The sequence below is a fragment of the Polyodon spathula genome, chromosome 20 (assembly GCF_017654505.1).
Source record: "Polyodon spathula isolate WHYD16114869_AA chromosome 20, ASM1765450v1, whole genome shotgun sequence".
Classification (NCBI taxonomy): Eukaryota; Metazoa; Chordata; class Actinopteri; order Acipenseriformes; family Polyodontidae; genus Polyodon; species Polyodon spathula.
In genome coordinates, this window is record NC_054553.1 from 11339701 (window position 1) to 11367581 (window position 27881).

The 27881-nt window shown below is 38.4% G+C and overlaps 1 protein-coding gene across 3 annotated transcripts in view; it reads right to left on the reverse strand.

Moving 5' to 3' along the window:
- LOC121295393 (angiomotin-like) overlaps positions 1 to 22453 on the reverse strand; it is a 53077-nt gene extending 30624 nt beyond the window's left edge. For 2 of the 3 annotated variants that reach the window (XM_041219953.1, XM_041219951.1), the window contains exons 1-3: positions 22393 to 22453; positions 14986 to 15125; positions 14387 to 14437 (exon numbers count right to left, since the gene is read on the reverse strand). In XM_041219953.1, the coding sequence (XP_041075887.1) occupies positions 14387 to 14437; positions 14986 to 15073 (139 nt within the window). In that variant the 5' untranslated portion in view covers positions 15074 to 15125; positions 22393 to 22453. Of the gene's footprint in view, positions 1 to 9764; positions 10222 to 14386; positions 14438 to 14985; positions 15126 to 22392 lie in introns of those variants that run through there. The other variant, XM_041219955.1, reaches the window with a different exon arrangement.
- Positions 22454 to 27881: the final 5428 nt, after the last annotated feature.

Genomic DNA, 27881 nt, shown 5'->3' on the forward strand with positions numbered 1-27881 from the left:
TGTTCACAATGTTTTAAAGTTCTGCGAAGTATAGTTTAAATTTCATGAACACAAAGGAAAGCAGTGGATCAGAATCAAAATCTATAAGGGTAGAGGAACGGTCTTCTGCTCCCCTGTTTGACATTATGAAAGTCTGGATACATCCGTTTGGTCCCCAAGTTTTGACCACCAAGTCTTTGCAAGATCTTATTACTGTACAAACAATTCCAATCAGCTCTCTGTCTGTTTTACCCAAATTATTGACATATATTGCAAACACTGTATTGTAAGACAACAAGAGACAAAAAGTTACAGATTCAAAACAGATACTGTACCTGTCACACTGAATGTTGCCAGGCCCTAAAATACCTTGAATGTGAGAAAAATACAAAGCAAAAGGCAAATCCTGGCTAAGTGACCACAGTCTACAGAACGAAAGAATCTGTATCGCCTATGTGAAATGTGAGCGTCAAAAACTGACAAGAATTCTCTTCTGTCCTTCGGCACCCAAATTCTCAGGTCAGATCAAAGAAGTCATTCAACTTCATAGAAGCAATGTTCAAGAAAACAGCAATGCTGCTGCATATGCTTTCACAGTCTGACAGAACCAATTTAAGAACACTTCACTTTTCTGTTTGGATTTGCTACTGTTATTTATAATAATGTATAGTAACATGTATGCAGTTCTTGTTAACATGTGTTGACTAATTGCTTTGGAAAAAAAACCTGAAATTAAGCTTGTTTTGAAACTGAAATTCAGACAGACAGAGAGAGATGCATGTGAGAATTTTTTTCATCTTACAGCATTACACTTGCAATAAACAAGGACAGCACATTACTGAGGGAGAACAAGAGTGAGTGAGAGAGAGAAAGTGACAGAGTGAGTGAGATAATGAAAGAGTAAGAGACAGAGAGTGTGAAAGGTAGTGAGAAAGTGAAATGGTTAGAAAGAGTGAGAGTAAGAGAGTGTGAGAGAGAGAGAGAGAGAGAGAGAGAGAGAGAGAGAGGTGAGAATTGAGCAACAGGAAATGCAACATTCCATCTCCAGGAAAAAGTGACAATCATCCAAAACTTAAACAGTCATAATTCTAAAGTAAAACAAGGAGAAAGCAAAGCAAACTTTTAAGCTACTGCCTTCACCAGTGTCCCATGATCGAAATCTTCAAAACGTACAAATTTGGGCATGTAATACAGCTAGGAAATACAGAAGGCAGCACAGCTGCCTCCATTTTCTTATGTATGTTTCTAAGTGTTCGGTGGCTATCTGTAATCAAGTTTAGTGTGTACTTTATTCTCGCACTCCCTTTGCTTGTCAGGCCCGTGAGCGAAGCAAGTCGGCTCTGTAATATAGTAAGTATAAGAGTTCAAGAGAAAGTACACTCTCAGCTTGATTACAGATAGCCACCGAACATTTATAAACACATCAAATCAATAGAATTTAAAAAAAAAACTGATATTAATGCACTTAATCAGTTTATACAGATCCAGTTGTGGATTAAACGTCACGAGACCTGAACTCTCAATATAGTGTACTGTAGTTGCTGCTAATAGATTCCAATGGGGATGTGACTTTTTTAAATTATTATTATAGGTAATGAAGTACAATCTCTTGACATGACTTGCCCATCAATGTGTCCAGGTAAAAGTGTGCAGTGCAGAGCAATGAACCTTAGCAGGTAGCATCAAGAGAACATGGGAAAGGATTGTAGTTGTCATTGAGGGCACCGTCTTAGCAGGTCTAAAGTGCTCAACGTGTCCACAGAATGATCCAGGACAATAAGTGGAATGTCACTAATTCACATTCACTGGAATGCCAAATCACAATGAAAGCCTGCCGCAGAGTGGCAGCACATCTCACTTTTGTTTCATTAAAATCCAGGATGTTAAACAAAACAGCTATACCCAGATATAATAGCTATAACACATTGTGGGTGACTGGAGAAAACCATCTCCCTTGCTAGTGTAAAAACCTTGACCCCATCTCGGATTTTATCAAACTGTAAGAATGCTATCTGCTTGCACACTTCATGTGCCCCAGTATCTGTTGAATAAATAACATTTTGTTTTACAATGTATTCGTTTACAATTTCCAGTAAAACTATTCCAGTAATTGCAGCCTGCAAGGCACGGACACAAAAACAATTCAAATAAACAAGAACCAGAACACAACAGGAGCAAACTTCTCCCATGTAAAAGTGCACTACATCCCATGAATTTACCACACTATAGTTATTCTTAGCCAAGGAACAAAAGATTTCCAGGAAAGAGAGCTTCAGCTGCCCCTGTCCCTTGCATTTAAGAGCAGTCCTGGTGTTTTAGGAGGGTTTCAAGAAAAGTGGCGCCTGGTAACTAAACTAGCTGGAGTGTTTGCCTGCTGTCAGCATTCTGAAGCCCTCCACAGGCATTTTAAGCATTTTCCATCATCAGGGCTCTGTATTATGTGGTTTCCCCGATCACAAACTCCCCCACTATAATGAAAAGCATATGCTGCTAAAATGAAACAGAACTTCAATATCTGGCACTAAATTACTTTTTCCCCCAAAATGCAATTTTATTTTTTTATTTTTTTTTCAGCTTTCCCACTTACAAATTTATTGCGTAATTAACTTATTACAAGACTTGAAAAGGGCGCAGCTGCTTATCTTGAAAAGGGATATGATAAACACACTTTCATAGTGGCCTCAGCTGGATTTTATACAACAGGATGCTTTGGCAGCTTGCTCACAAACTTCCTCTCTGATTCCAGGGACTACATATCCCCCCCCCCCCCCCAGCACTGACTGCACAGGGAATTGTAACATGAATCGCACACACTAAAGCACAGCACACTTTACAGAATAAATGTGTGTGATTAAGCTACAGTATGGATTTGGACATTTTAACATCTCCAGTTTCACAGAATAGTTATTTTTCCCTGTGAAGATTTATACAGGAGGCCCTTGTATTGTGTGTATAGTCACATGTGTCGTACATTTGTCACACTTAGATTTTGAATATGAAGAAATACGTATGTCAGTAACATACATGTGCCACCATGGCTGTCTGTATGATGAAAATCATGGCATACAGTACATCCATAATAGTGTAGAATAAGAATTGGCAAGGATTAGCTTCATGGAAATCGAATAGGGAATTGAAGACCTTGACGTCACTAGGTAAATGCAGGTCACTGTATGTTAGCCCACACATTGTACTTTACATTTGTATTAGCTATAGCCTGATAACAGCTTCTCAGATTATGATTAAACTTGGTAAGACATTCTTGAGGTTCCCTAATTTTGCTAAATATGCTTAAGAAGTGTTTTTTTTTTTGTTTTGTTTTTTTTTGGAAGGGGGCTCCCGAGTGGCGCATCTGGTAAAGGATGCCCCCTATAGCCTAGAGATCCAGGCTATTCCACTGCCGGCCATGGACAGGACTCTCAGGGGACGGTGCACAATTGGCAGAGCACCACCAGGGGTGGGGTGGGCTTAGGTCAGTCAGGGTGTCCTTGGATCGCCCTGCACCAGCGACCCCCGTAGACTTGCCGGGCCTGCAGAGTGAAAAGAAGTGGACGGCTGACGGCACATGTCTTCATCTCTGGGTCAGCGCTGGGGTTGCAACGGTGAGCCAGGCTTAAAAAGAATTGGATTTTTTTTTTTTTTTTTTCTGAATGTATGATAATTTAAACTGTAAATGACAATTTACATAAGTTTTAAATGTATATCTACTAGTCAACATACAGCTTTAAATTTAACATCCAAGAAAAACAACACAAGCATATCGGTGACATTCATCTCCTAGCACGGATCAAAATAACAGCCATCAGTAACTGCACACTTTTAAATCACTAGAGCCTTCATCCACTGTAGGTCTGACACAAGGTGCCCCCATAGACCCTCAGATTATGATACAAAACAACTTCTGCTAAAGGTCCCTAGAACGTTTCATTAATACTGGACAAGCGATTCTCTAGATAGTAAAAAAAAAGTTCTGTCAGGAATTAGGGTTGTAATGATTCATTGTGTAATTGATGAATCGTGACACTGTCTTTACTTGATATATTGTATCGTGATAGGAATCGTTTGTATCATGATAGAAGACCCAAAGCACAAAACAGCTCACTCAGAGGTCATGGAATGAAGAATACATGTTTTATCATTGGTATGAATACATACTCTCCATGACTCATCAATGTGTAGCTATGGAACACTATATGCAGTCATTAAATCATCATTTGATCTTGTTATGTATAATATAACCCTTCAGGACACTGAACAACAAGCCCTAAAAAGCCAGAAGAAGCAGGACGTGCCACACTTGTATATATTAGAAGTAGCAGTTGCCTACAGAAGGTGTGAAAAGGTTCTCTAATTTCTGAATCTCTAATGGCTGCTATTGCTCTTCCTTTCCAGGTGCACAGGGACATCTTTTTTTTTTAACTTTTAAAATCACTTTTCGGCAGCTGGGCGAAGGACACAACACAGAGATCCAGGGGCGGGACAATGCTGGTTAATTGAAGTCCAAGAGGGTTACGTAGGTGTTTTTCTCCACCAAAATCAAACATTACCTCAGAATACCAGCTAGTTTTCTGTAAAAACTACAATATATCCTTCTCGTTATTTTTTTTTTCTCATTGTATCTTGCTTGTTTGTAATTTCTCTGCAAGAGAAACCAAAACTAAATATTTTCATATATAGTAAGCACATTCTTTTTATTTGTACAGGATTGAATACAGGAATTTCAATTGAACTAAAAACAAAACCACCAATAAGAACTTCAGAAGGACTGATGTTCTGTACATAGTTTATCTTGCATTTTCTTTCAGAACTGTACTACCATAAAATAAAATGTGCTTACTATGTGTGTGTACATTAGTTTGTAATTCACATGCTAGATTGAGGCTCCCGTCTCTTTGGGGGTGTTACATGTACATAGGTCAGTGTTACGCGTTTATTTGTTTACTGTGTGTTATTGTGAACACACAAAAATGAAATATTCTACAGTTTAGCATTTACTGTTTTTCAGGTAAGCAAATAAATATTTAGGCACATTTATTGTACAATATCTCCATAGAGACAATGATACTTTTTGAATGTGGCAACGCTATTTTTCTGCTTTAATAAATATGTTTAAATTGTGCAATATCTTGAAATACCTATTTTTTAGACTGAACCCTTATAAGAAAACATAATGTTTAATCCAGAGAACTGTCTTCAGTGTTGCGACAGTAAAACTGGAACTCCTCTGAGTCCATAGACACTGTATGGATAATTTTGTTCATCCCACAGTAAGTGGGGGTTCAGTGAGATGCTCACTACTTCTGTGTGTTCAGGCGAGCTCATCTCACTCAAACACCAGCCATTCACAAATGATCAGCAAGATGAAGTGCCAAGCAAAACAAGCCACAACCTAATCACAAAGTCACATCCTGTCAAGAACTTGCCTCTCACAAACTAAAACTGGATTCTCATTATTTACACAGGCCAGGCATTTCCACGTATTTCAAAGATAAGACAGAACACAACTACAGTAAAACCCCACCTCACTTGTAATCTTTGGCCAAAACTACGATTGCAATGGATTTCACATCAGAGATGTAAATATTTCTGTTAAGCATGTAATAGGTCTTGAGACCCACAGCTAAACAAGCAAAACCAGGCTTGAAATGGAAGATCTGTACTCATTCCAAACACAATTCATTCCAAGAAATCTGAAAAATCTACTCAAACTTGAAGACTGCTAAGGATGCCAACTTAAAACAGACTAATACCCCTCCCCCTCCCGCCGCCTTTTATTTCCTCTCCCTACAGCTGTGTGTATATATATATATATATATATATATATATATATATATATATATATATATATATATATATATAAATACAGAAAGCTTAGTTTAACCAAATCTCTTTACTAATCCACACGGATATGTGTGCGATACAGGATTAGTACAGCCGACCCAAAGCCCTACAAAGTAAGCCAGGTTCACACCAGGGACATTGAAAAGCTGGCTTCTCAATTAGGAAGACTGAAAGAGACATTTTTGAGGCTCTCCCCAGGGGTGTGGTACAGCAGTAGGTGTCTGGGCAGCTAGCATGTCTAACCACAGTCAGGGCAATAGTTAAGTTTTTATTTTTAAGTTACAGTACATTACTGCAACTCTTTCAGCATTCATGAGTTGATTTGATCAACTTGATCAGTTGAGTCACCCCTATACTCTAGAAGAGCATTTTATAGCATAACTGATTTCATCAAGCACCTATTTTTAGGGGTAATCCAGGGATAACCGTTGATAGCTGGTTGACAATACAAGTTGATTCCTCAGTGCTGTAAAACTCTCCAAAAAATCTTAATTTACAAAAATCAGGTACAGAATGATCAAATCAACCCCTATGTAACGTCACAGCAAGACTACTGTAGGATAACTAAATAAATCCCATTAGTACATATAAATGGAGATTATATAGATATATAGATAGATAGATAGATAGATATATAGATAGATAGATAGATAGATAGATAGATAGATAGATAGATAGATAGATATTAATATGGTGCTATGAGCGCAGTCCTCTTTCCTGTACTAGACACAGCGTTTACTGGTCTGCTGCTCTGAGCGCAGTCCTCTTTCCTGTACTAGACACACTCTGGATTTGAGTGGAGTTATCTTTCCTTGACCTGCATACAAGTTTGCAGTGCTGAGAGAGTCAAGACTTCCATCCAACTGCTTACAGGCTTCTACCCACTTGTCGGTAGCAGCAAGGACTGGAGAGCAACAAATGAGCCCCTAGACTAGCCTCTCATGACTCCACCTCTAGAGCCCTTGGTTTGACTCCAGCTCAATTTACAGGTGAAATTAGTTTCAGGTGGGGACTGAGAAGCATAGGGCAATGGTAACCCCTGATTATACTGGTTCTATTGTTCCTGATAATAAGTACTACATTCACAGACAAACACAAATAACAGTGTTTAAGACCAGTCGGGGGGTCACAATATGATACATATCTCAGTATGCAAGTCGCTAAACATGTGATGATCCTGACTGGGCTACTTGTATGATGCATAATAAGATGAAATGATTAAATGATGGATTATAATTAAATGAGATAGGGAGGGTATGTATTCTTCATTTCAGAACCTTTTGGTGAACTGGAATGAACTAAGTTATGCTTTTGTTCCTGTATCACAATACAAACAATACATGATATATACTTATACACTAAACTCCAGTTTAAAACATGGCTCTCACAAACAAAATACATTTAGCTGTACGGTACAGCTAACCTGCCTATAATCTCTGTTTTCAGTCAGGGGCCACATAAGAAGTACAAAACTGTTCAATTACTACAATTCAAAATCCCTCAGCCATCCTCTCCAGAAAAACTCCCATTCCAACAAAAACACATACTTTCTAGCTATCTAGGATGGTGATCCAATTGCAAAAATAAACACAAAACCACCCATTTTGCAGAATAGTATTAATATCACACTAGAATTTTTTGCTGAAAATGCAAAAAACTACAGAAGTGTTATTCACATGAGGGCTCTTATGGAATAACAGGTTGTTCCAACTGCATTTAAGTTATGAAGTTGGTTGGCTTTTGCTAAAGACCTGAAACGAAGCATTTAGGAATCAGCTACTCACCTCTGATTCAGTACAGTCAACAGATCCTTATGTGAGCTTGGAAGACAAAAGATTATGGTTAATCTATGGTCTCTCTCTCAACCTTTTATTTGAATCTCAAATCACACTTCGTTCCAATCTGCTGTCTGAAATCCAACATGCAACCAGACAGAGATCGCCTATACTATATGAAGAAGCTTAAGCCCCAGTTGAAACAGGTTTGACCTTGATCTGCTGCCAGTGGAAACAAAGGGGACTGTCAAGTCAGGACTGAATGGCAGAGGATGTTGAGAACAGGACTAAAGGGTCTCTCACAGAGCTGTAAGGAGGTGCTTGCATGGGCCCAGTATTGTATGTGCAGTAGATTCAACAGAGAACATGGCAATGATAAAACCATGTCTGTCTCGTCTGACAAATGCCTTGAGTACTGCTTGATGAAAAACCCCTCCAACGGTTGCAGCTGTCCATCAAGGAATATATCATTTCAAGTCCATGGTAGTTAAAAACTATGATTGACTGTTCTCTGGGAGGTTATATACATCTATGGTTCGCGGGTTCCATGAATAATGCTTAATATTCAAATTGAAATGGGCAGCAGCAGTTCTGACTGAAAGCAACAGGCATCAGGCACTGCCAGGTATATCATCATCTGAACTGTGGAATGTTCCTGCAAACTGAATCCCAAAATGTATTCTGTAATATGCAAAAGCTGCACCTTGTCAATCACAGTGGCTTAGGGGTTATGATCAGTGCCATCCTGACAGTCTATGGGTAGCTCCACTCTACTGACAGTGTTATGGCGGTTGATTCTAACTGTTTGTCCAAACCATAATGTTTTTTTCTCACTAGGACAGGTTAGTTTGTACTATTAATTGACTTCTAGCTACCTCTGTAAATATGGACTTGAGTATTTAAATCTAATTAGGAATGTGTTCCATGTAATACAACATAACTATAGACATAAATTAACCCAAAATAGAACAAACTTGTGAAATAAGCCTGATGTGTACCAGGTTTTAAATGTAATGTATTTAGAGATCCCCAAAATAAATAAAAACATGAAACACACTCAGTGTGCACCTTCTGCAAGTATACTTTATCTTGAGGTTTCAAACCATTGCAAGTAAAATAGGCATACTGAGATTTCATAGACAGTTACCTGTTCACTACTTTTGCAGTCACAGCCTGTCAAAAATGTAATCATTATTTTCCTTAAAAACATTCAGTAAAACACCACAGTCCTTAAAATTGTGAGCAGGACGCAATTAGTTGAAATGAAAGCCAACTGTGTACAAACAAGAGCAGAGTACCACCCCTTAAATTTAGTACTGTTGGTGTGTGTGTATGTGTGTATATTATATATTATATATATATATATATATATATATATATATATATGCGCACACACACACACACACAACTTTACTGTAGTAAAACGGCATACAACTCTGCATTGCATTTAATTATGGTCTTTTCTTTGAATTTTGACCATTTTTAATATATACAAGTACACAAACAAACACACACACACACACACACACACACGTTCAGCTTTAACAATATAGACTGATTGGTTGGGACAATTGTGGTCCAAGCTTCGGAATCTCCTTGGTAACAATACAGCTGAATGTTTGGGAGCATGTGGAGATGGCGCTCTCTCCGGCTCAAACCGCAAACTCGCGCTTTTGGACTGCAGCACAGATGATAACATAGTATACATAACATATGCCGCATCAGACACAAGCAGCACAATACTGCGAATCCTCTCGTAACAAGGACTTTACACCCCCTAAAATGTTCACGCTAATGCCCCAAGAGCAGTACTAATATAGCCACGTATTGGTAGCAGTTGCCAACGTCGGCTGAACGTGCACGAGCATCTAATTATTCTCTTCTGCCAATGCCAACTTCAAAAATCGTTTTCCGACTGTAAACTTGGACGGCTTCTTGTGATTTTTTTTAAACACAAATGCGTGATTTAAAACAAAAAAATACACCAATAAAAGTACATTAACTAATTATGATACAAATTATATATGCTTAGACTTAATATGCAGCGCATCAGTGTGGTTTTAAACTTTTACAACAACAAAAAAACAAACAAAATATACATAAATGGTGGTACAGATAACAGTATAATCTATTGTAAATTAAATGATCCATATATTAATTTTAGTTTACCTTGTAGTTTCTAGCTCCTGATTCAACGCGTTGAATGTAAAACGGAACTTTGCAGCATAATCAAATCATACATTTACAGCATTCATAAAACCCAATAAAAGACATCTTATTTTTTTTTTCTTTCTGGTAATCCCACAGGGTTTTGGTGCTGGAAGGCTTGAAAATATGGCTGATCCTCAGAAAAAAAAAAAAAAAAAAAAAAAAAAGTTACCAAGAAGCACAAAATTATGAATCAGAATGTTGCTTCACGTTTTTTCTTTCCCCTAAAAATATCCTATCCGCTGAAGCCATACAATTCATTAATCTCCTTTTTGCAGCGTATGAAAATAATGCAAGACCCCCTCTTCCTTTAAAAACAGCAAAATACTCGAACCGTGTTCCAACAACTTCATCAAACAGCTTCTCACGAGCTGAAAACGAAAAAAAAAAACCTCCCCTTTTGGTTTTCTGTGCAATGCTAAAGAAATCCAGAAGTTGAGGATGGGAAATCCCTCCTTCTGAAAGTGCGATTGGACCTCAGCCAGAGAAACTGGGGTTTGGGTTGGCTTTGTGAAATGTCAGTCTGGAATTCCAAAACATGACAAAAGGCTTTTGTACCGAACTTTGACAATTTTCTTTAGACACAGCGCCTCTCTCTAACAGTTAACTACTGCTAGTTCTCTATAAGCTTTAATCTTCCAGCGTACTAAAGAATTCCTTGCAAGAGTTGTAATCTATCCCAAAAGACAGCCAGCATCAAAAGCATCCAAGTATTGGGCGTATTCACTATTGGTACATTTTTTTTTTTTTATTCCAAAAACAAAACTTAAAAGTTATACATCTTTAAATCAATAACTCATGGTGTTGAAAAGTTTCTGTATGCCCTTTGGCTATCTGGTGAACAACAAAGACCTGTACACACACACACACACACACACACACATATATATATATATATATATATATATATATATATATATATATATATATATATATAGAGAGAGAGAGAGAGAGAGAGAGAGAGAGAGAGAGAGAGAGAGAGAGAGAGAGAGAGAGAGAGAGAGAGAGAGAGAGAGAGAGAGAGAGAGAGAGAGAGGGTTGCAGTCATTTCAGGTGCAATTCATTATTTAATGGTCAACAAGGATTTCTCATTCAAAAGTAAAGGCACATGTTTATTTCACAAGTCCTTCACTTTATAATCGTTACAGTGTTTCCAATCTAAGCACTGTAGATAGCCCATGGATTGTGTCATAAATAATACAGTATCACTAAAGTGTCTTGTATACACAAGCGACTGCTAACCTGCTGGTATCTGCCCTCTGTCAAAGTCTTTCCTCTAGCCCTTGTGAACTGAAACGAATGTGCAACAGGGAGATGCAGCTTTTATATATACAGAACACACATCGGGGATTCACTTGCATTACAAATTAATCTGAAATGTAGACACAGCTGTGTACATAAAAGTATGTAGAGTTTCCCCATGTTCTGTCCAAACTTTCAGTTCCACGCATTAGACAGATAGTTAGGTCCCTTTATGCATCATGCCAGTGGTGCGTTTTTGTTCCAGTCAAGTCTAGATCTCGAGGCCAGTGTTGTGGACCACAGCATTCAGCATGATTCAAATGCCTGAAACGAGATGTTCATAACTCAGGGCTGGGAAACTCTGCCGCCTCTTGGTTCTCCCTTTGTAACAGAGATTCCAAGAATGCAGATAAGAAGCAGAGGGCTGAGGCTGCAAACAAGAGAAAGCGACTGGGAATCCAGAGAATGGAAAGCTCACCGATAACAAGCACTTCAAACACAATCTAACCAATACAGGCATGCGGATTCCGATCGCTGCATTGCTTCTGAAATCTTCATAGGGGAGAAGGGGGCTATAGCCACAGGTGAAGCAGGGTAGTGCTACAGATCCAGGATCGGATAACACATCGCTCTATCAGAGAAGAGTCCGTTTGGCTCCTGGTAGCTGATTGATCTCAGAACTATGTCAGGTTGGGTCTTAAAGGATCCAAGTGGTTGTGCCTCAAGAACATTGAGGCATTCATTAGTCCAGCTTGGAACTCTCCCAGCTTGACACGGGAGAAGCGTTGCATTTGGTTAGTCATTCAAATGTTTTTGTTTCCATTAGCCCTTGTTGAACATTGCTGTTGATCCTATCCAAAACTCCAGCCAAGTAAGAACAGATGGAGACAGAATTGCAGTGACCCAAGATATATACAAGTCTTTATGGCAAACAAATCTGAGCACTCTAATTAAGTAAATAAATATGTAGCTAAATAAAGACACAATATAAAAATGTCCATGATAAACAAATATCACAGCTTCAGCCAACTGACTTTTTTTTTGGTGAAATGTTTTGGTCTGATGAATATAGTGCATTCATAAAGTAGCATGGTTGTTCATTTAATTGCAGGCATTGTAGTGATTGATCTTCCCACCCAACCGCTCTCTCTGAGGAATGTTGATCACATCAAAGCAGGGAGCTCAGATAACACCCAGCTCCACATACAATGAGAAGCACAACACTGCGGCTTGGAGCTTCTTAGATGTGCAGTACAATGAGAGCATTCCAAGCCTGCGGAGATGTCTTGTGCATAATACTGTACCACTCTGGGTTGTGATCTCTGCAGATCAGAGAATCAAAGCACAGTCGCATCTGGTCAGTATTGTACTCAGATGGGGGGCTGAGAAAGTGGTGATTATGATCTGTGTTTGAAACGTGTGTCTGAAAGACCAGCTTGGTATGGATATGAAACAACAGAGTAATCTAATGGAATCTTTTTTCTTGTTTAGATTCACTTTGTATATCATGTTCGGTTTCAGCCATCATGTCCTGGTAGCGTCTTTATAACTCAGAAGTTTAAAAATAGCCACAGTAGAGTTCTCAGTATAATAGGCAAGTACACTAGTGACTAATTAATCTGCCCCCTTGCAACACCCTGCCCCTAGTGGATGTAAGAATGCCAGTAAGTAATGCCACTTCGAACAACTGTAGTATTTCTTATATCTACTATGGGTATGGTTACACTCTGGAGTACCAGATAGAGTTTAGACATGTTTCTCAGAGCTCTATTATGGCCACAGCAATGCTCTTAATTTCTCAGTTTTAAAAAGTCACCAGGATGTGACGACTGAAACAGAAAATTGAATGTAAGCAATGAGAAGAATTAATTAGTTAACACGATGCTAATATTTAATATGTCTCTCAAGTCCTTTAGAAAGACCTGTGTAGATAATATACTGACAGACATACAAAAAAAGGTCATGCTGCATTCCCAAGAGGTAATTGAATTCAAACGTTTTTTCCTGTGCCGAATTCCATTTCCGGAGTGGTTGTCGTGGTTATGAGGATACGCCCAAGTGGGGACTCATCTGAGACCTCTGAATGCCTGTCTTTTATTCTATGCTAGTTCTGCATCCAGGCCTCTGGAGGTGAAAGGCCACTACTCCACTTAGTCAACCATTGTGTTCCTCAAAAGAGTCACATTCTTACATATATTAGCTGTTTCCGCACTACTGCCCGCTGTGCTATTGTCCTTCGACTGCTAGACTGAGGGGACCTTCGTAACAGAGCTGCTAAATGTATTCATTCATTTCCTTACAATGCACAGATATCACAAACATGTACAAACACACAACATCTTTCTCAATGTCTTCAATGTTGAAATTAGTTTTAGGTCACACTCTGGTGCTGGCTGGTGTGAAATCTCTTCATGGACCATTGAGATATAATAAATCATAAAGCCAATCTCAGCCGATCAAAATGTCAGATTCCAGAACATCTTATTTTTTCCACAAGTGTGTAACTGACAAATTTTAAAGCCATGGGTAGCATCATTAACCATGTATTGCGAGAGTATGGAATGTTACCTAGACAAGGTGATGCTAAATCATTGGGATCCCTCAAGAATCCCTTCAGATCAAGAGAAACCAGTATAGATGGGCTGAATGTCCTCCTCTTGTTTGCTAAAGTTATGTTCGTGGGGGGGGGGGGGGGGTAAATTCTGTTTTAAAACCAAAATCCAGGGCTGCAAACACTATATTCAAGTACTTTGGGGCACCAAATGTCTTGCTCTGTCACAGAAGCTGTGCAAAGAGGTCAGCTAACAAAGTACACTCACACAGGTTGTAAATGTTTCATGTGAAACATCACTTGTACAGCAGTGTGCAAATGTATGAAAACACCCAATCCCATTGCTTCTGTTGTTTTGATTTGTTGTGCATCCGAAATTAAAGCACTGTAACTAAAAATCCTTGAAAACAGTCTAATTCATGGCTTTAATAGGGCACACATGCAGTTTATTTAAAACAGTAAGTGGAAAGGAACACATAGCCCCAAATGGTGAAATGCATGAGACTTTTTATAAGTTGTTGCCTAATCAAAGAAAAAAGTGGTCTAACGTTTTCATACACGAGTGCCTATTGTTTTTATATCACCAATTACTGAGTGGAAATTGAAATTCTCACACCCAGAGGTTATCATGCAGGTAGGTATAAATGGATATAAATAACAAATCTTGTTCTAATACATTTGCACACTGCTTTACCTTATATAGAAAAGGGATTTAATTGCAATTCATCATGCATGCACATACATGTACTGAAATATTCCTAAATATTCCTGAAATATTAATGATTCTTACCCAAAGATGAATCTGTGATTTCCACAAGATCTTGACCACAGACATAATTTTCTGAAAAACAGAAATACTTAAAATCAGAAACTCCCTTTCTTTCCTGGCTTGACAGCAATGATTAACAAATCGATCCCCCAGTTTCCTCACTTCTCCATTAACTACAAGTACATGTAAACTTCAAATAGCTATTGCTTTCCAGAGGTTTAATTCATGGCAATCCAGTTCTTTATTAACAGCAATTTGTTACAATACTGCAATCAATAAAGTTGTATTTCAAAACAGTTGACAGTGAAGGCGGCAAGCATATCCTTTCTTGTCAATAGAGTGCCCTCTGCTGACATATTAAACAATGAAAATCAAGATCAAATGAAATAAAAATGAGCCAGTGATAATGGTGCAAGTGCTAATTAGATATAAGAAGTGAAACATTTACATATTTCTAATTGATGCCCCACCCTCACATTTTCAAAATGTGTGTGCATAGAGTATATTAGGCTCATTGCATGGCAAGTGGAAAAAGTGTAGCCCAACTGTTTATTTAGTGTGACTCTACACCAAGTAAAAAAAAAAAAAAGACAGGAGGCTGTAAAAAAAAATCCTTATACCCCAGAAGGTAACGGCATGGTCCTGAAAGCCAATGTGACTGAGCCAGTTTGCCACGTCCTCTGGGCTCCAGTCCTCCACTACTGCCATCACTGCTGCCTGTGGTTTTCCTCCTGCAATCCCAGATCATACTCCAGTCCTCCTGGGAGAGTGAAGGAATGCACATTCACCTGCACGGCCTGGACAACAGCATTCACATACACTGCAGAGTCATGGGCTGCCCTCACATGACTGAGGAATTTATCATGCAAATGGATTCAATGCCATAGATTTTGTAATACATAAAAGCTGCATCTCCGTGTAACACGTTAGTTTCAACCACAATGGGCAAGATGGCAGGTCTGAGTGTGCGGATAGGCTGTTGGCTGCTGCTTCAGCATCCAGTTGTTTGATTAATTGATTAATACACAAAACAAGGAGAAGAAAGCTAAAAGCAGTGCAAGTTGATACAGCGGGTTCTCAGTATTGTAAATATTTGCCAAATGCAATATGAATCATACCGTCTATTTGCTCAGAGTGTATGAGAAAAGTTTGAAGACTGTTTTTTACTGCGACTAAAAGACAGACCGATGGACAGACATGATCAGCGCATAAGGGTCCCCGTGTTTTGCATTTGACCCTAGAAAGGCAACTACTGAACTGTTGGTTCATATTAATGTGCCCTTAGTCATTAAATATTGAAATCAAAACAACATTTAAAAGAACACCAGACGTTATCAATACATTTGTCATCAGGGATATTTGCACTGGTGTTGAAGGTGAGACTAATAATCAAATTAGTCTTAATCTCTATCCTGCAGTCTCACATTAATGACACTCATATCCCTTGTGGGATGCTAAACTTGGGATAGTAAAAGTTTTCATCAACTGGCTATACACTGTACTCAGCTTAAACTTTGACTATTTGATGAAACAGAAACAAGACAACAATTTGAAATCAAATAACATGAATGACACCAGAGTAAAAGAATAGCCCATTTTTTAAACCCCTAAATTTTACCACTTACAGTTTAAAAAGTGGTCATTACAACCCTTAAATGTTTAATTTAAAATGGCATTGTTTAACATCCCCCCTCTGTGCAGGGTATTACTGACTCAATATTTCCCAATTAGAAAAGGTCTTTCTTGCGCTGTCACTTCAAGCACACCTGAGTGCACATCAAAAGCTGCCTGAATGAGATCCTAGCACCAGACAGGGCTCTATTTCTCCCAAGGGGAATCAGTATTGCTCTTGTATCAGGCTGAGACAATACCCTCCCTGCTCGTGGACGCTGAGGTAGTAAGACGCGTTCTTTATCAGGTTTGCATTTTAAATGAAGCAGCACATTAGGGGCAGGAGCACGCAGGAACCGAGCTGACTCAGGTTCTGATTTGAAACAGAAAGTTACAAGACGAGTCTGATGAACAGAGTTGCTGTTATAAGAAGGAATGTTGTGGTCTTGACTTTCTGGCACCAGCAGGGAAGGCAGTCAGGTGTCCAATATCCAACAGACCAATATCCAAAAGAGTTTTCATTTTTATGGGGGTGTCTGTATGTCCATACATCCATCTGTCAGTTACAATCGACATGGTGAACACAATACCTGCCTTCAATTGAATCTAGTCCAAACTTTTAACAAAGACCCCATTTCCCATTGTGCTGTAATGAAAAGATATGACTTATTTAATTTAGCGGGGCCAAAAACAATGCTATATTCCCACTTTCTTTAATGACACCTGTTTCATGTTGTCCTTTTACGCTTTTACATATTTTTTATTTGCATAAAGTTCCTTTATTGGGATATTAAACTTAAATGAAGGGGCATTCTCAACTCAATGAGGGCTTTCTGGTTGCTTTTCGGTGTAACTGCATATCTGTTGGTTATACACATATTGGAAACTATGTATCCAATAGGTGAGGGCTACTCAACCCTGGTCCTGGAGGGCCGCTGTCACGCCTGGTGTTTGTTCTAACTGTTCACTAAATTGATTAATTCGACCAATTTAGCTTCGAATAAGCACTTCATTGGTCCAATCAAGTAATTTAGGGTACAGTTGGAGCAAAAACCAGGAGGGACAGCGGCCCTTCAGGACCAGGGTTGAGTACCTCTGCAATAGGTTAATGTAGACTGTGATTATGAAGCACTTTGTTATTTTACTTGTATATATTCCTTTAATGCAGTGGTCTTCAATCCTGGTCCTGGAGAGCTACTGTGGCTGCTGGCTTTCGTTTCAACCAATATCTGTTATTTAATTGAACCATTTATTGGCTTAATTAGTCAAGATTAACAGGTGTTCCAGATCTTTAGCCACTGATGATGTAAAGACACCTATAAAACCTGCTGGATAGGGGCTCTCCAGGACCAGGGTTGGAGATCCCTGCTTTAATGCAACAGTCAAAAGTAGCTGTTGCTTCCTGGTACTCAACCATTTTCCATACTGTAGGTCAGATTCACTCGAATGGTTTAGTTACAGGCAATCTGACCTACAGCACAGGGAGTGACACCACGAAGTTTAAACTAAAAAGCTACAAATCCTAAAAAACCTGTCAAAGATTTGTGTTAGTATTACTACAAATGGGGGTATGCTGAAGAAAACTGATTAAAAAGCAGTGATCACTCTGTCTCAAAGGTGGAAACGACAATAACATGTGCACGTTACTTTTGCATGTTGGTTTGTTTATGAGTTTTAATAAGGCAAATCTGCATGAATACATTCCTTTAACACAATGCTCATTTGTAATGTGTAATGACCCTGGTTAAATATTACAGCATTGGAACTAGAAAACCCTGTCCTAATAGAGAAATGGTTTATGTCATCAATAATAAGAAGGAGACAATTGGTTCTACAAGAAGTCTTTATCAATGTCCTTATTGTTTTCAGCACATTTTGAAAATGTTTCCTTGTAACCTGATTCCAATTTCAAAAGCTGGCAAGAAAGGTAGGCCATTTTAATTTCCATTTTGTAATTGTCCTTTGTTTAACAAGGTATAGCCTTTTATAAAAGGTAACTGGCTACCTGAATTTACAGTTTTTTAATGTGTGTAATTATTATTATTATTGTCTACGCCCCTTAAAACATTTTAAATTGAAAAGTATTGAAACCAATTGTCTTTTAGTTAGAAAACTGGGGCTTTTTCTGATTATTGCAAAGCTTAATAATCTGTTATACAATGACATTAGAAATGCGTGTAGCAAAGGAGAAACCATACTAATGGCGGATTTCAACTTCCCCCATATAAAATGGGAAAACCTGGTGGGTAGCACAAAGGATGAAATTGAAATGGTGGAAATTACAAATGACTGCTTCCTAACACAATTTGTCAAGGCACCGACTAGAGGGGAGGCATGCCTTGATTTAGTCTTTTCAAATAACGAAGACAGAATAACTAAAACAGAGGTCAGAGAACCACTGGCAAACTCAGACCACAACATGGTCTCATTTGAAGTGTTTTTTAAAACCCCAAAAGTAATGACTAAAGCTAAGGTTTACAATTTTAGAAAAGCAAACTATGAAGGTATGAAACAGAGACTAACAGAAGTAGATTGGAGTAAAATAGAGAAAACACCCACAGAAGAAGGATGGTTGTTCTTCAAAAATGTAGTACTAGAGGCGCAAAACAATTACATCCCTAAAGTAGACAAATCTAAATGTAAAACAAAAAAAATTGCCAAAATGGCTTAAAATAGATCAATTAAAAAAAATATTCAGCGAAAAAAGGCACTTTATAGAGCGTTAAAAAAGGACCAAAAAGAAAGTACGCAGAAAGAGTACATGGAACTGCAAACGCAAGTCAAAAAGGAAGTTAGAAAGGCCAAGAGAGAAATAGAAATGAACATTGCTAAGGGAGCTAAAACCAATTCCAAAATGTTTTTCCAATATTACAACAGCAAGAGAACATTCAAAGAGGAGATTAAATGTTTAAGAGATACAAATGGCAAAATCGTAGATGAAGAAAAAAAAATAGCAAATATATTAAATGATTACTTTTCACAAGTTTTTACAAAGGAAGATACTGACAACATGCCCCACATGTCATCTAGTTCCTATCCAGTTTTAAATAACTTTAGCATAACTGAGGCAGAAGTGTTAAAGGGACTAGGAGCTCTTAAAATAAACAAATCCCCTGGGCCAGATGAGATCCTCCCAGCAGTACTCAAAGAAATGAAAGAAGTAATTTACAAACCGCTAACCAAGATCATGCAGCAGTCTCTTGACACAGGGGTGGTATTACAAACATAATACCGATCCACAAAAAGGGAAACAAAACTGAACCAGGTAACTACAGACCAGCAAGCCTGACTTCTATTATATGCAAACTTATGGAAACGATAATAAGATCCAAAATGGAAAATTACCTATATAGTAACAGTGTCCTGGGAGACAGTCAACATGGTTTTAGGAAAGGGAGATCGTGTCTAACTAACTTGCTTGATTTTGTTGAGGATGCAACATCGATAATGGATAATTGCAAAGCATATGACATGGTTTATTTAGATTTCCAGAAAGCTTTTGACAAAGTCCTGCACAAAAGATTCATTCTCAAACTGAACGCAGTTGGGATTCAAGGAAACACATGTACATGGATTAGGGAGTGGTTAACATGTAGAAAACAGAAAGTACTGATTAGAGGAAAAACCTCAGAATGGAGTGTGGTAACCAGCGGTGTACCACAGGGATCAGTATTAGATGCTCCGCTATTCCTAATCTACATTAATGATTTAGATTCTGGTATAGTAAGCAAACTTGTTAAATTTGCAGATAACACAAAAGTAGGAGGAGTGGCAAACGCTGTTGTAGCAGCAAAGGTCATTCAAAATGATCTAGACAAGATTCAGAATTGGGCAGACACATGGCAAATGACATTTAGCAGAGAAAAGTGTAAGGTACTGCACGCAGAAAATAAAAATGTACATTATAAATATCATATGGGAGATACTGAAATTGGAGAAGGAATCTATGAAAAAGACCTAGAAGTTTTTGTTGACTGTCTTCATCTAGACAATGTGGGGAAGCTATAAAAAAAGGCTAACAAGATGCTCGGATACATTGTGAAAAGAGTTGAATTTAAATCAAGGGAAGTAATGTTAAAACTGTACAATGCACTAGTAAGACCTCATCTTGAATATTGTGTGCAGTTCTGGTCACCTCGCTATAAAAAAGATATTGCTGCTCTAGAAAGAGTGCAAAGAAGAGCGACCAGAATTATTCCAGGCTTAAAAGGCATGTCATATGCAGACAGGCTAAAAGAATTGAACCTGTTCAGTCTTGAACAAAGAAGACTACGTGGCGACCTAATTCAAGCATTCAAAATTCTAAAAGGTATTGACAGTGTCGACCCAAGGGACTTTTCAGCCTGAAAAAAGAAACAAGGACCAGGGGTCACAAATGGAGATTAGACAAAGGGGCACTCAGAACAGAAAATAGGAGGCACTTTTTTACACAGAGAATTGTGAGGGTCTGGAATCAACTCCCCAGTAATGTTGTTGAAGCTGACACCCTGGGATCCTTCAAGAAGCTGCTTGATGAGATTTTGGGATCAATAAGCTACTAACATCCAAACGAGCAAGATGGGCCGAATGGCCTCCTGTCGTTTGTAAACTTTCTTATGTTCTTAAAACTAAAGCATAATACACAATTGACACAAAGTGTGCCTCATTCACACTTAGAAACAGAAGTTTAGGACTGCAAAGTTTATAATAGTTTTTTTTTCAGTGTTTCTTTTAGCGAGGATAAAATGTCATAACGTAATTGCAAACATGTTTTAAACACTTGGAACAGAAAAGTGTTTAATCCTTTGTAATAAGTGCAAGAGGTGGACCTGCTTGACATCAGACTTATATGGACAAGTCAGGGGTGACAGAAATGTTATTAGAAGGAATATCTTGTTGAAACTGACTAGTATTCTTGCTATTGTATATCCAGTTAGCATTTAACTTCTTCAACCAGGAGACAAAGGCCAGCGAATGAATTGAGTTTTCCGTTTTCTAAATCACAGATTTCAAATTCTTCAGACACTCTAATTAGTGGATGTGTGACACATTGTGGGCCAAGTTTAAAATTGCAGTTCCCTGTATGGATTTATCAAACACTTGGAAAACTGGCTCCTACAATAAACACAAAATGGACAGTCAGCATGGTCTACTTAAGAAATAATGACATTGCTGTAGCATGTAACAAGGTAATAATGGCACTATTCGCTAAAGATCAAGGCCAGAGATCACAGAGAGTTTGGGTGTAAGGTTCAAGTGTCCTTGTGAAGCGCTTTATCAGTAAGCAGTGGTTTTAGAACAGCTGTTATCTTTTCAGCCATGCTTTATTTGCCGTTGTGAAAAAGCAGAATGGTTCACCGCCATAGAAAACAATGGGAGAGCAGTCTGGTTGTTGTATAATTTCTGACAAAGTACAGTGAACAGAATCTGAACAGTACAATCCTTTTGAAGTTCCAGCAAGAAACATCGATCAATATGTCTTGGCAAGATGCAGAGAGCCAGCTAATGTCGTTGTGTGATTATAACACAGAGTGCCGACAATATTTCATGAATTCGTGTTGTGGGTCACATGCTTTTTTGCGTCAGCTCTCATTGATGCGTATGTTTATGTATACAGGATCAATGTTCTGTAATCTGAAGCCAATGTACAAAATGCAAAATCAGAAGGGGAATTTTCAGGAATGGCAGCTCGTGTAGGCACTTGAAAGCATTAAAGATTTCTCTCTTTTGAAATGTAGCTGGAATGCCTTTCATCTAACTTTATTTGTTTTAATCACATTCACATCCTCCAAACAATGACAGTCTATAGTGTGCCTAAACAGAAGTGCAAAAGCAGGAAGAATACAAGAAATATAAGGAGATTAAACTATCATGATACAAGTTTATTGCACTGAAATTATTGTTACTGTGTCTTGCAATGTTTTTGCTGCTATGCCTTTGAATTTGTTTCAAAACAGGGCTTTTTAAATGATATGAAAACTGACTGTGGAATTGTTGGATACTGTAAAACAAATAGAAAAACATAACACTTTTTTATTAACTCTACACAATACAAAAAGAGCCACAGCACAGAATTTGTCTCACGTTACACAAAGTACTGTACCTACCTATTGCCTTTTGTTGTTCTCTATTTACCTAACCAGCTTAAATTCAAACTAGACTGTGAATGACACAGCCCTTTAAAACAACAATCAAAATCTGGCAAGCACTTTTTAACTTGGAACCAGCAATAACTGAACAGGACAATAGTTTATTTCAAATTCAAATTGAACAGGCCTGTAACCATAGACAACACAGAAACACACATCGGTCTTACCAGCTGGTTTGTCTGCAGACAGCCTCTCCTTGAAACCACTGGGTTAGGCTGGATCAATATGGTTTATAAAATATTGTACAGTAATTCAGTATTTTCAAATAATACAGAGAAAAACACTTACCTGCTTCCAAAATGTCTCTATCAACCGACCAGGTGTGTCTCCAACAACATGTGAGCTTGCAGGTAAAGGGGTGGTTGTGGAAATGGATTCTGGTGCATTGTGGGCACAGTAGTTTTACTACAGCTTTGATGACTAAGGTATATTGTGCAGTTTCCCAACTACTATAATGTGGAACTATAGATATGTATATAAGGGTATATTATATATATTTACTATATATTACTATTTATATAATGTATTTTTTTACTTGCTACAATGTTCCAATCTACACATTTCTACACACCCTGAATTTCTTTGTAACTGATAGTTTGGCTCTTTTATCAGATGGAAGTGAGGTCACATTGGCTTGGTTTACATGCACTTGAAAATCAGTCACTGTGTGACGTTGTCACGCGAATACATAGTAAAGCAGCGCGACTTTAAGGGCATTGCCAATCACTTTCTCACGATAAAAATTGCTATAAAAACCCCTGTAAACCGGAGCAGGAATCGTGCTTGTGGATCACGAGGTTTCGATAATTTGTCTGAATTAATATCGCGTAATCATCAGCAGAAAGGCCGTACCAAACCTAGACACCTACCCAACACACACACGCTGTACATTTATGGACTACTTCAACACAAGAACCGACGCGATTATACTCATACCTACAACCGCCGGCACATTTTAAAACCATCAATATATAGGTAAAAGACAAACTATCGGATACAACTCAAGTTGTATTAAAGCGCATCATATCAAACATCTGCACAGCAGAAACGCCGTATTTAAATGAACAATTAAACATAAAAGGGTTTGTTTTATCATTTATCACATATAAAGCACTGCTTCAAAAAATGAAAAAAAAACTATAATAAAATAAGCATTTCAAAAGAAGCTAGTGTGTAAACAGGTGTATGCACATACAAAACTATAAAAACAAAAATAATATTTAATCTAAAACGAAAGTAACATGATTTATCTCGCGTGTGTCACTCGCAGAGCGGAATCCAAGTAGAGGATAGAGAGTTTGAAATGTTTCTGCTGTAGCGCTGTGGCTAGCTTAATGATGAAAACTCTCCTATCTTGTATAAAACGATGGAATCGGTGGCTACCAGGTCCAGTAGAGAGAACAACAGGTATATATATAATTTAATATTGTAGGTTATATTTAAAATAAAAACATGTTTTGTAAAAGGCGGTTTTAGTATTAATGAAATGTAACTTTTAGATGTCCCACAAACACACATATACACAAATATAGATTCTTAGTAGTAAAATGTACAAATTATATTTTATATAATCATTGTGTGTGTGTGTGTGTGTGAAGCAGACACGGATATTTAAATATCCCCTCCCCTAAATGACTATGAATTGATTTTTTCCCCTCTAAATCAGAACTGCATAGAAATGCATTTCCTGAAAAGTACGCAAATAGGTCGTGAAGAAAACTGGCATGACTTGTGCATGTAAACGCCGCCACTGAGATTTAACAAGGTTCAGAGGGAGCCTATAACATAACCTCCTCCGCCCCACCAGAACCCGCCCGACTCGGGAAAGGGTGGCTGGAACACGCGTCCTCCGACCTATATTGCTAATGCGCTGTGGGCGGTGGATTCCCCTGCTGACCAAAGCCATCCCTACCTGGGCGGCGCTCGGCCAATTTTACTCCACTCCCTAGGAACCCCAAGTCACGGCAGGCTGTGACATGACCTGGATTCGGAGTTGCGATCTCCAGGCTATAGGGCACATCCTGCGCTCCATGTGGAGCGCCTTTACTGGATGCACAACTCGGGAGCCTAACACAACTTGTTTAAAAAAAATAAAATTCTGATAAAATTCAAATTCTGTCCAGTTTTATACAGCAAGAAAGATGTTGAGGAATGTCAAATTATTTATTAGAGAAACAGAGGCCATCACTGGAACCAGATAAATATGTATTTATACTTAATTATTTAAACATTTTGTACACCACATTCATTCTGCCTTTAAGATGCATACGTTCAGTCCTGCTTGATATTTAGGTTCTAATTAGGTGTCGGGTCTCTGTGTACAGTAAAAGTTTACCTGGCAATAGTTCTGCATAAAAACAACTTTGTCATGATCAGCGATCTTACAAAGCAGTGTAAGGTTAACTCTGTTAGAATGCGTTTCCCTTTCAATAGAAATCATGACACCCCACCGGGACTCTACGTTTAGATGTTTAACTACTGGCATCACGGGCCACTGAGCTAGTGTTTTTACTGGCCCAATATATTTATATATATTTTTTCATGCTGGTTTTTATTTTCAGTATGTTTCTAACTGTGTATAGTAACCAATGAGAGCCCACGTCTTAAAAGAAGGTGGCTAAACGAAGCCTTTCAATATATGTTACTTCAGCTATTAAACACGTATATATCAAGTGCTATAAGAAGTAATCCAAACGGGTAACCTTGAAATTAGAAAGGTAATTTAACGTTATGATGAATGTAAAGCGGAGTGTCTAATAAAAAAAGACAAACTACTTGGAGTTGGAAAGGAACTTTTTTTTTTTTTAACTCTGGACTGTAGTTCAATGTAAACATCTACTGTTGACTTTCTGTGAGTGGATGGAGCACTGACCATTGAAAGTACAACCAGGTATCCTTGTTTTGAATTATTTAGGGGTTATTGAACAAACAAAGTAGCTTGACTTCGATTCATGTGATGTCAGTACTTGATGGCTAGTTGTAATTAGTAATGTTAAACTATTGTAATGTTGGAATGTATTTAATATTTTGGCTAGGTTACAATATTTACACTAAGGGTATTTTATAAATATTATTTGATAAAATGAAGCAGATGTAGAATATTTAGGTTTCTATATGATAGGTGTTATTTTATTCTGAATACATTACAGCAAAAGTTATTTGGTGGTTTGCGCAATGTTATGCTACTGTTGCTTTAATTTTTGCAGCTCCTCATTGAGTGCCGTGTATTTTAATTCAGTAAACAAAAGACTTGGGCCTAAGGAAATAGGGTACAGAGAGAAGAAATCTTGTATTGGACATTGTTTGAACACTTTGTGAATCCGGCTAAACTTTACCGGCTTACACTGTTATGCTGTCTGCTTGTACACACGCTTTTACTCTTGGTAGTGTAAGGGAAGAGAGTTCGGGTAAAAGAATACACAAAAAGGTTGCACCCTGTGTATTCCAAATAGGAAACTATTCGGAATTCCCACCCCCTAATCCCAATTATAAACACTATTAAAACAATATTCATAATACAAAATAATAGCAATCCTATATAGAGCTTGTGTAGCCTCTCCCAAGTCAGCGCCAATCTTGCTGAGTGATACCAGCGAGTCCTGGAATGATTGTGAACGGCATTTTTGACCCGAACGCATCGGAACCCAAATAAAAGTTTGACATTTCGGTCGCGTATCTGGGTATCCATCGGGACATTTTAGTGATACTGGATATGCTGTAAACGAACTGTTGAATTCACAACAAATAAGGCTGCTGTTATATCTGCAAGTCTGGGAAACTGACGCCAAACAAGGCAAAACGTTACTTACATTCTTTATGACTTATTGATTTCAGCGCTTTCCTTTTGGCTTATTGGTTGCTTAGTGGTAGAAAACCCGATTTGTAAAAGATTTGCCGCGGGAACGAGTACCAACACAGCACTTCGGTAGGTAGTCTCAGATTCTGACTGTACAACAAATATGACGCGCGGCGGGAAATTTAGAATTAGTTCATTGTTATGTTTTTAAAAATGGTTTGTAAATTAATTTTCAGCTTTTTGACACACTGGCCCATTTCCAATAAAACGGAAGCCATCTGTATATATATATACACACACACACACACACACACACACACACACACAGAGCTCTGGAAAAAATTAAGAGACCAAAGCAAATTTTTCTTAAATCAGCATCTCTACATGTATGGCAGCCATTCCATTCCAGTGTCTGTTGAATTCCAACACAGGCACACCTCATTCTACTGAATGAGGTACTGATTAGGGGATCACCTGAACCAAATCTTATTTAACGAGGAAAAGTATAAAAACCACTCCTGCGGTCATCACTATCCTCTTGCAATAGGACCAGCTGGATGGCAAAACAGTGCTAGTAGTACCTAAAAAGTAATTGGAATAAAAAAAATAACTATTGACCATGCCCAAAGAGTTGAAAAGGAAAGTTTTGAGTGAGGAAAAGAAGGGTTCAATTCTGGCTTTACTGGCAGAGGGATACAGTGAGCGTCGGGTTGCTTCCATCCTTAAAATTTCAAAGACGGCGGTTCATAAGAACAAGGTCAAGCAGCACACATTGGGGACAACAAAGCTACAGAGCAGCAGAGGGCAAAAACGACTCTCCACTGACCGGGATGACCGCCAACTCATTCGAATGTCATTCAGCAACCGTAGGATGACATCAAGTGACCTACAAAAAGAATGGCAAACGGCAGCTGGGGTGAAGTGCATGGCGCGGACGGTTCGAATCAGGCTCCTAGGGGCAGGGCTGAAGTCGTGCAAAGCTATAAAAAAGCCCTTCATCAATGAGAAGCAAAGAAGAGCCAGGCTGAGGTTTGCAAAAGACCGTAAGGATTGGACCGTAGAGGACTGGAGTAAGGTCATCTTCTCTGATGAGTCCAATTTTCAGCTTTGCCCAACACCTAGTCATCTAATGGTTAGACGGAGACCTGGAAAGGCCTACAAGCCACAGTGTCTCGCATCCACTGTGAAATGTGGTGGAGGATTGGTGATGATCTGGGGGTGCTTCAGCAAGGCTGGAATCAGGCAGATTTGTCTTTGTGAAGGACACATGAATCAAGCCAAGTACAAGGTTGTCCTGGAAGAAAACGTGCTTCCTTCTGCTCTGACAATGTTCTTCAACTCTGAGGATTGGTTTTTCCAGCAGGACAATGCTCCATGCCACACAGCCAGGTCAATCAAGGTGTGGATGGAGGACCACCAGATCAAGACCCTGTCATGGCCAGCCCAATCTCCAGACCTGAACCCCATTGAAAACCTCTGGAATGTGATCAAGAGGAAGATGGATGGTCACAAGCCATCAAACAAAGCCGAGCTGCTTGAATTTTTGCGCCAGGAGTGGCATAAAGTCACCCAACATCAATGTGAAAGACTGGTGGAGAGCATGCCAAGACGCATGAAAGCTGTGATTGAAAATCAGGGTTATTACACCAAACATTGATTTCTGAACTCTTCCTAAGTTAAAACATTAGTATTGTGTTGTTTAAAAATGAATATGAACATATTTTCTTTGCATTATTCGAGGTCTGACAACACTCCATCTTTTTTGTTATTTTGACCAGTTGTCATTTTCTGCAAATAAATGCTCTAAATGACAATATTTTTATTTGGAATTTGGGAGAAATATTGTCAGTAGTTTATAGAATAAAATTAAAATGTTCCTTTTACCCAAACACATACCTATAAATAGTAAACCCAGAGAAACTGATAATTTTGCAGTGGTCTCTTTATTTTTTCCAGAGGTGTGTGTGTGTGTGTGTGTATA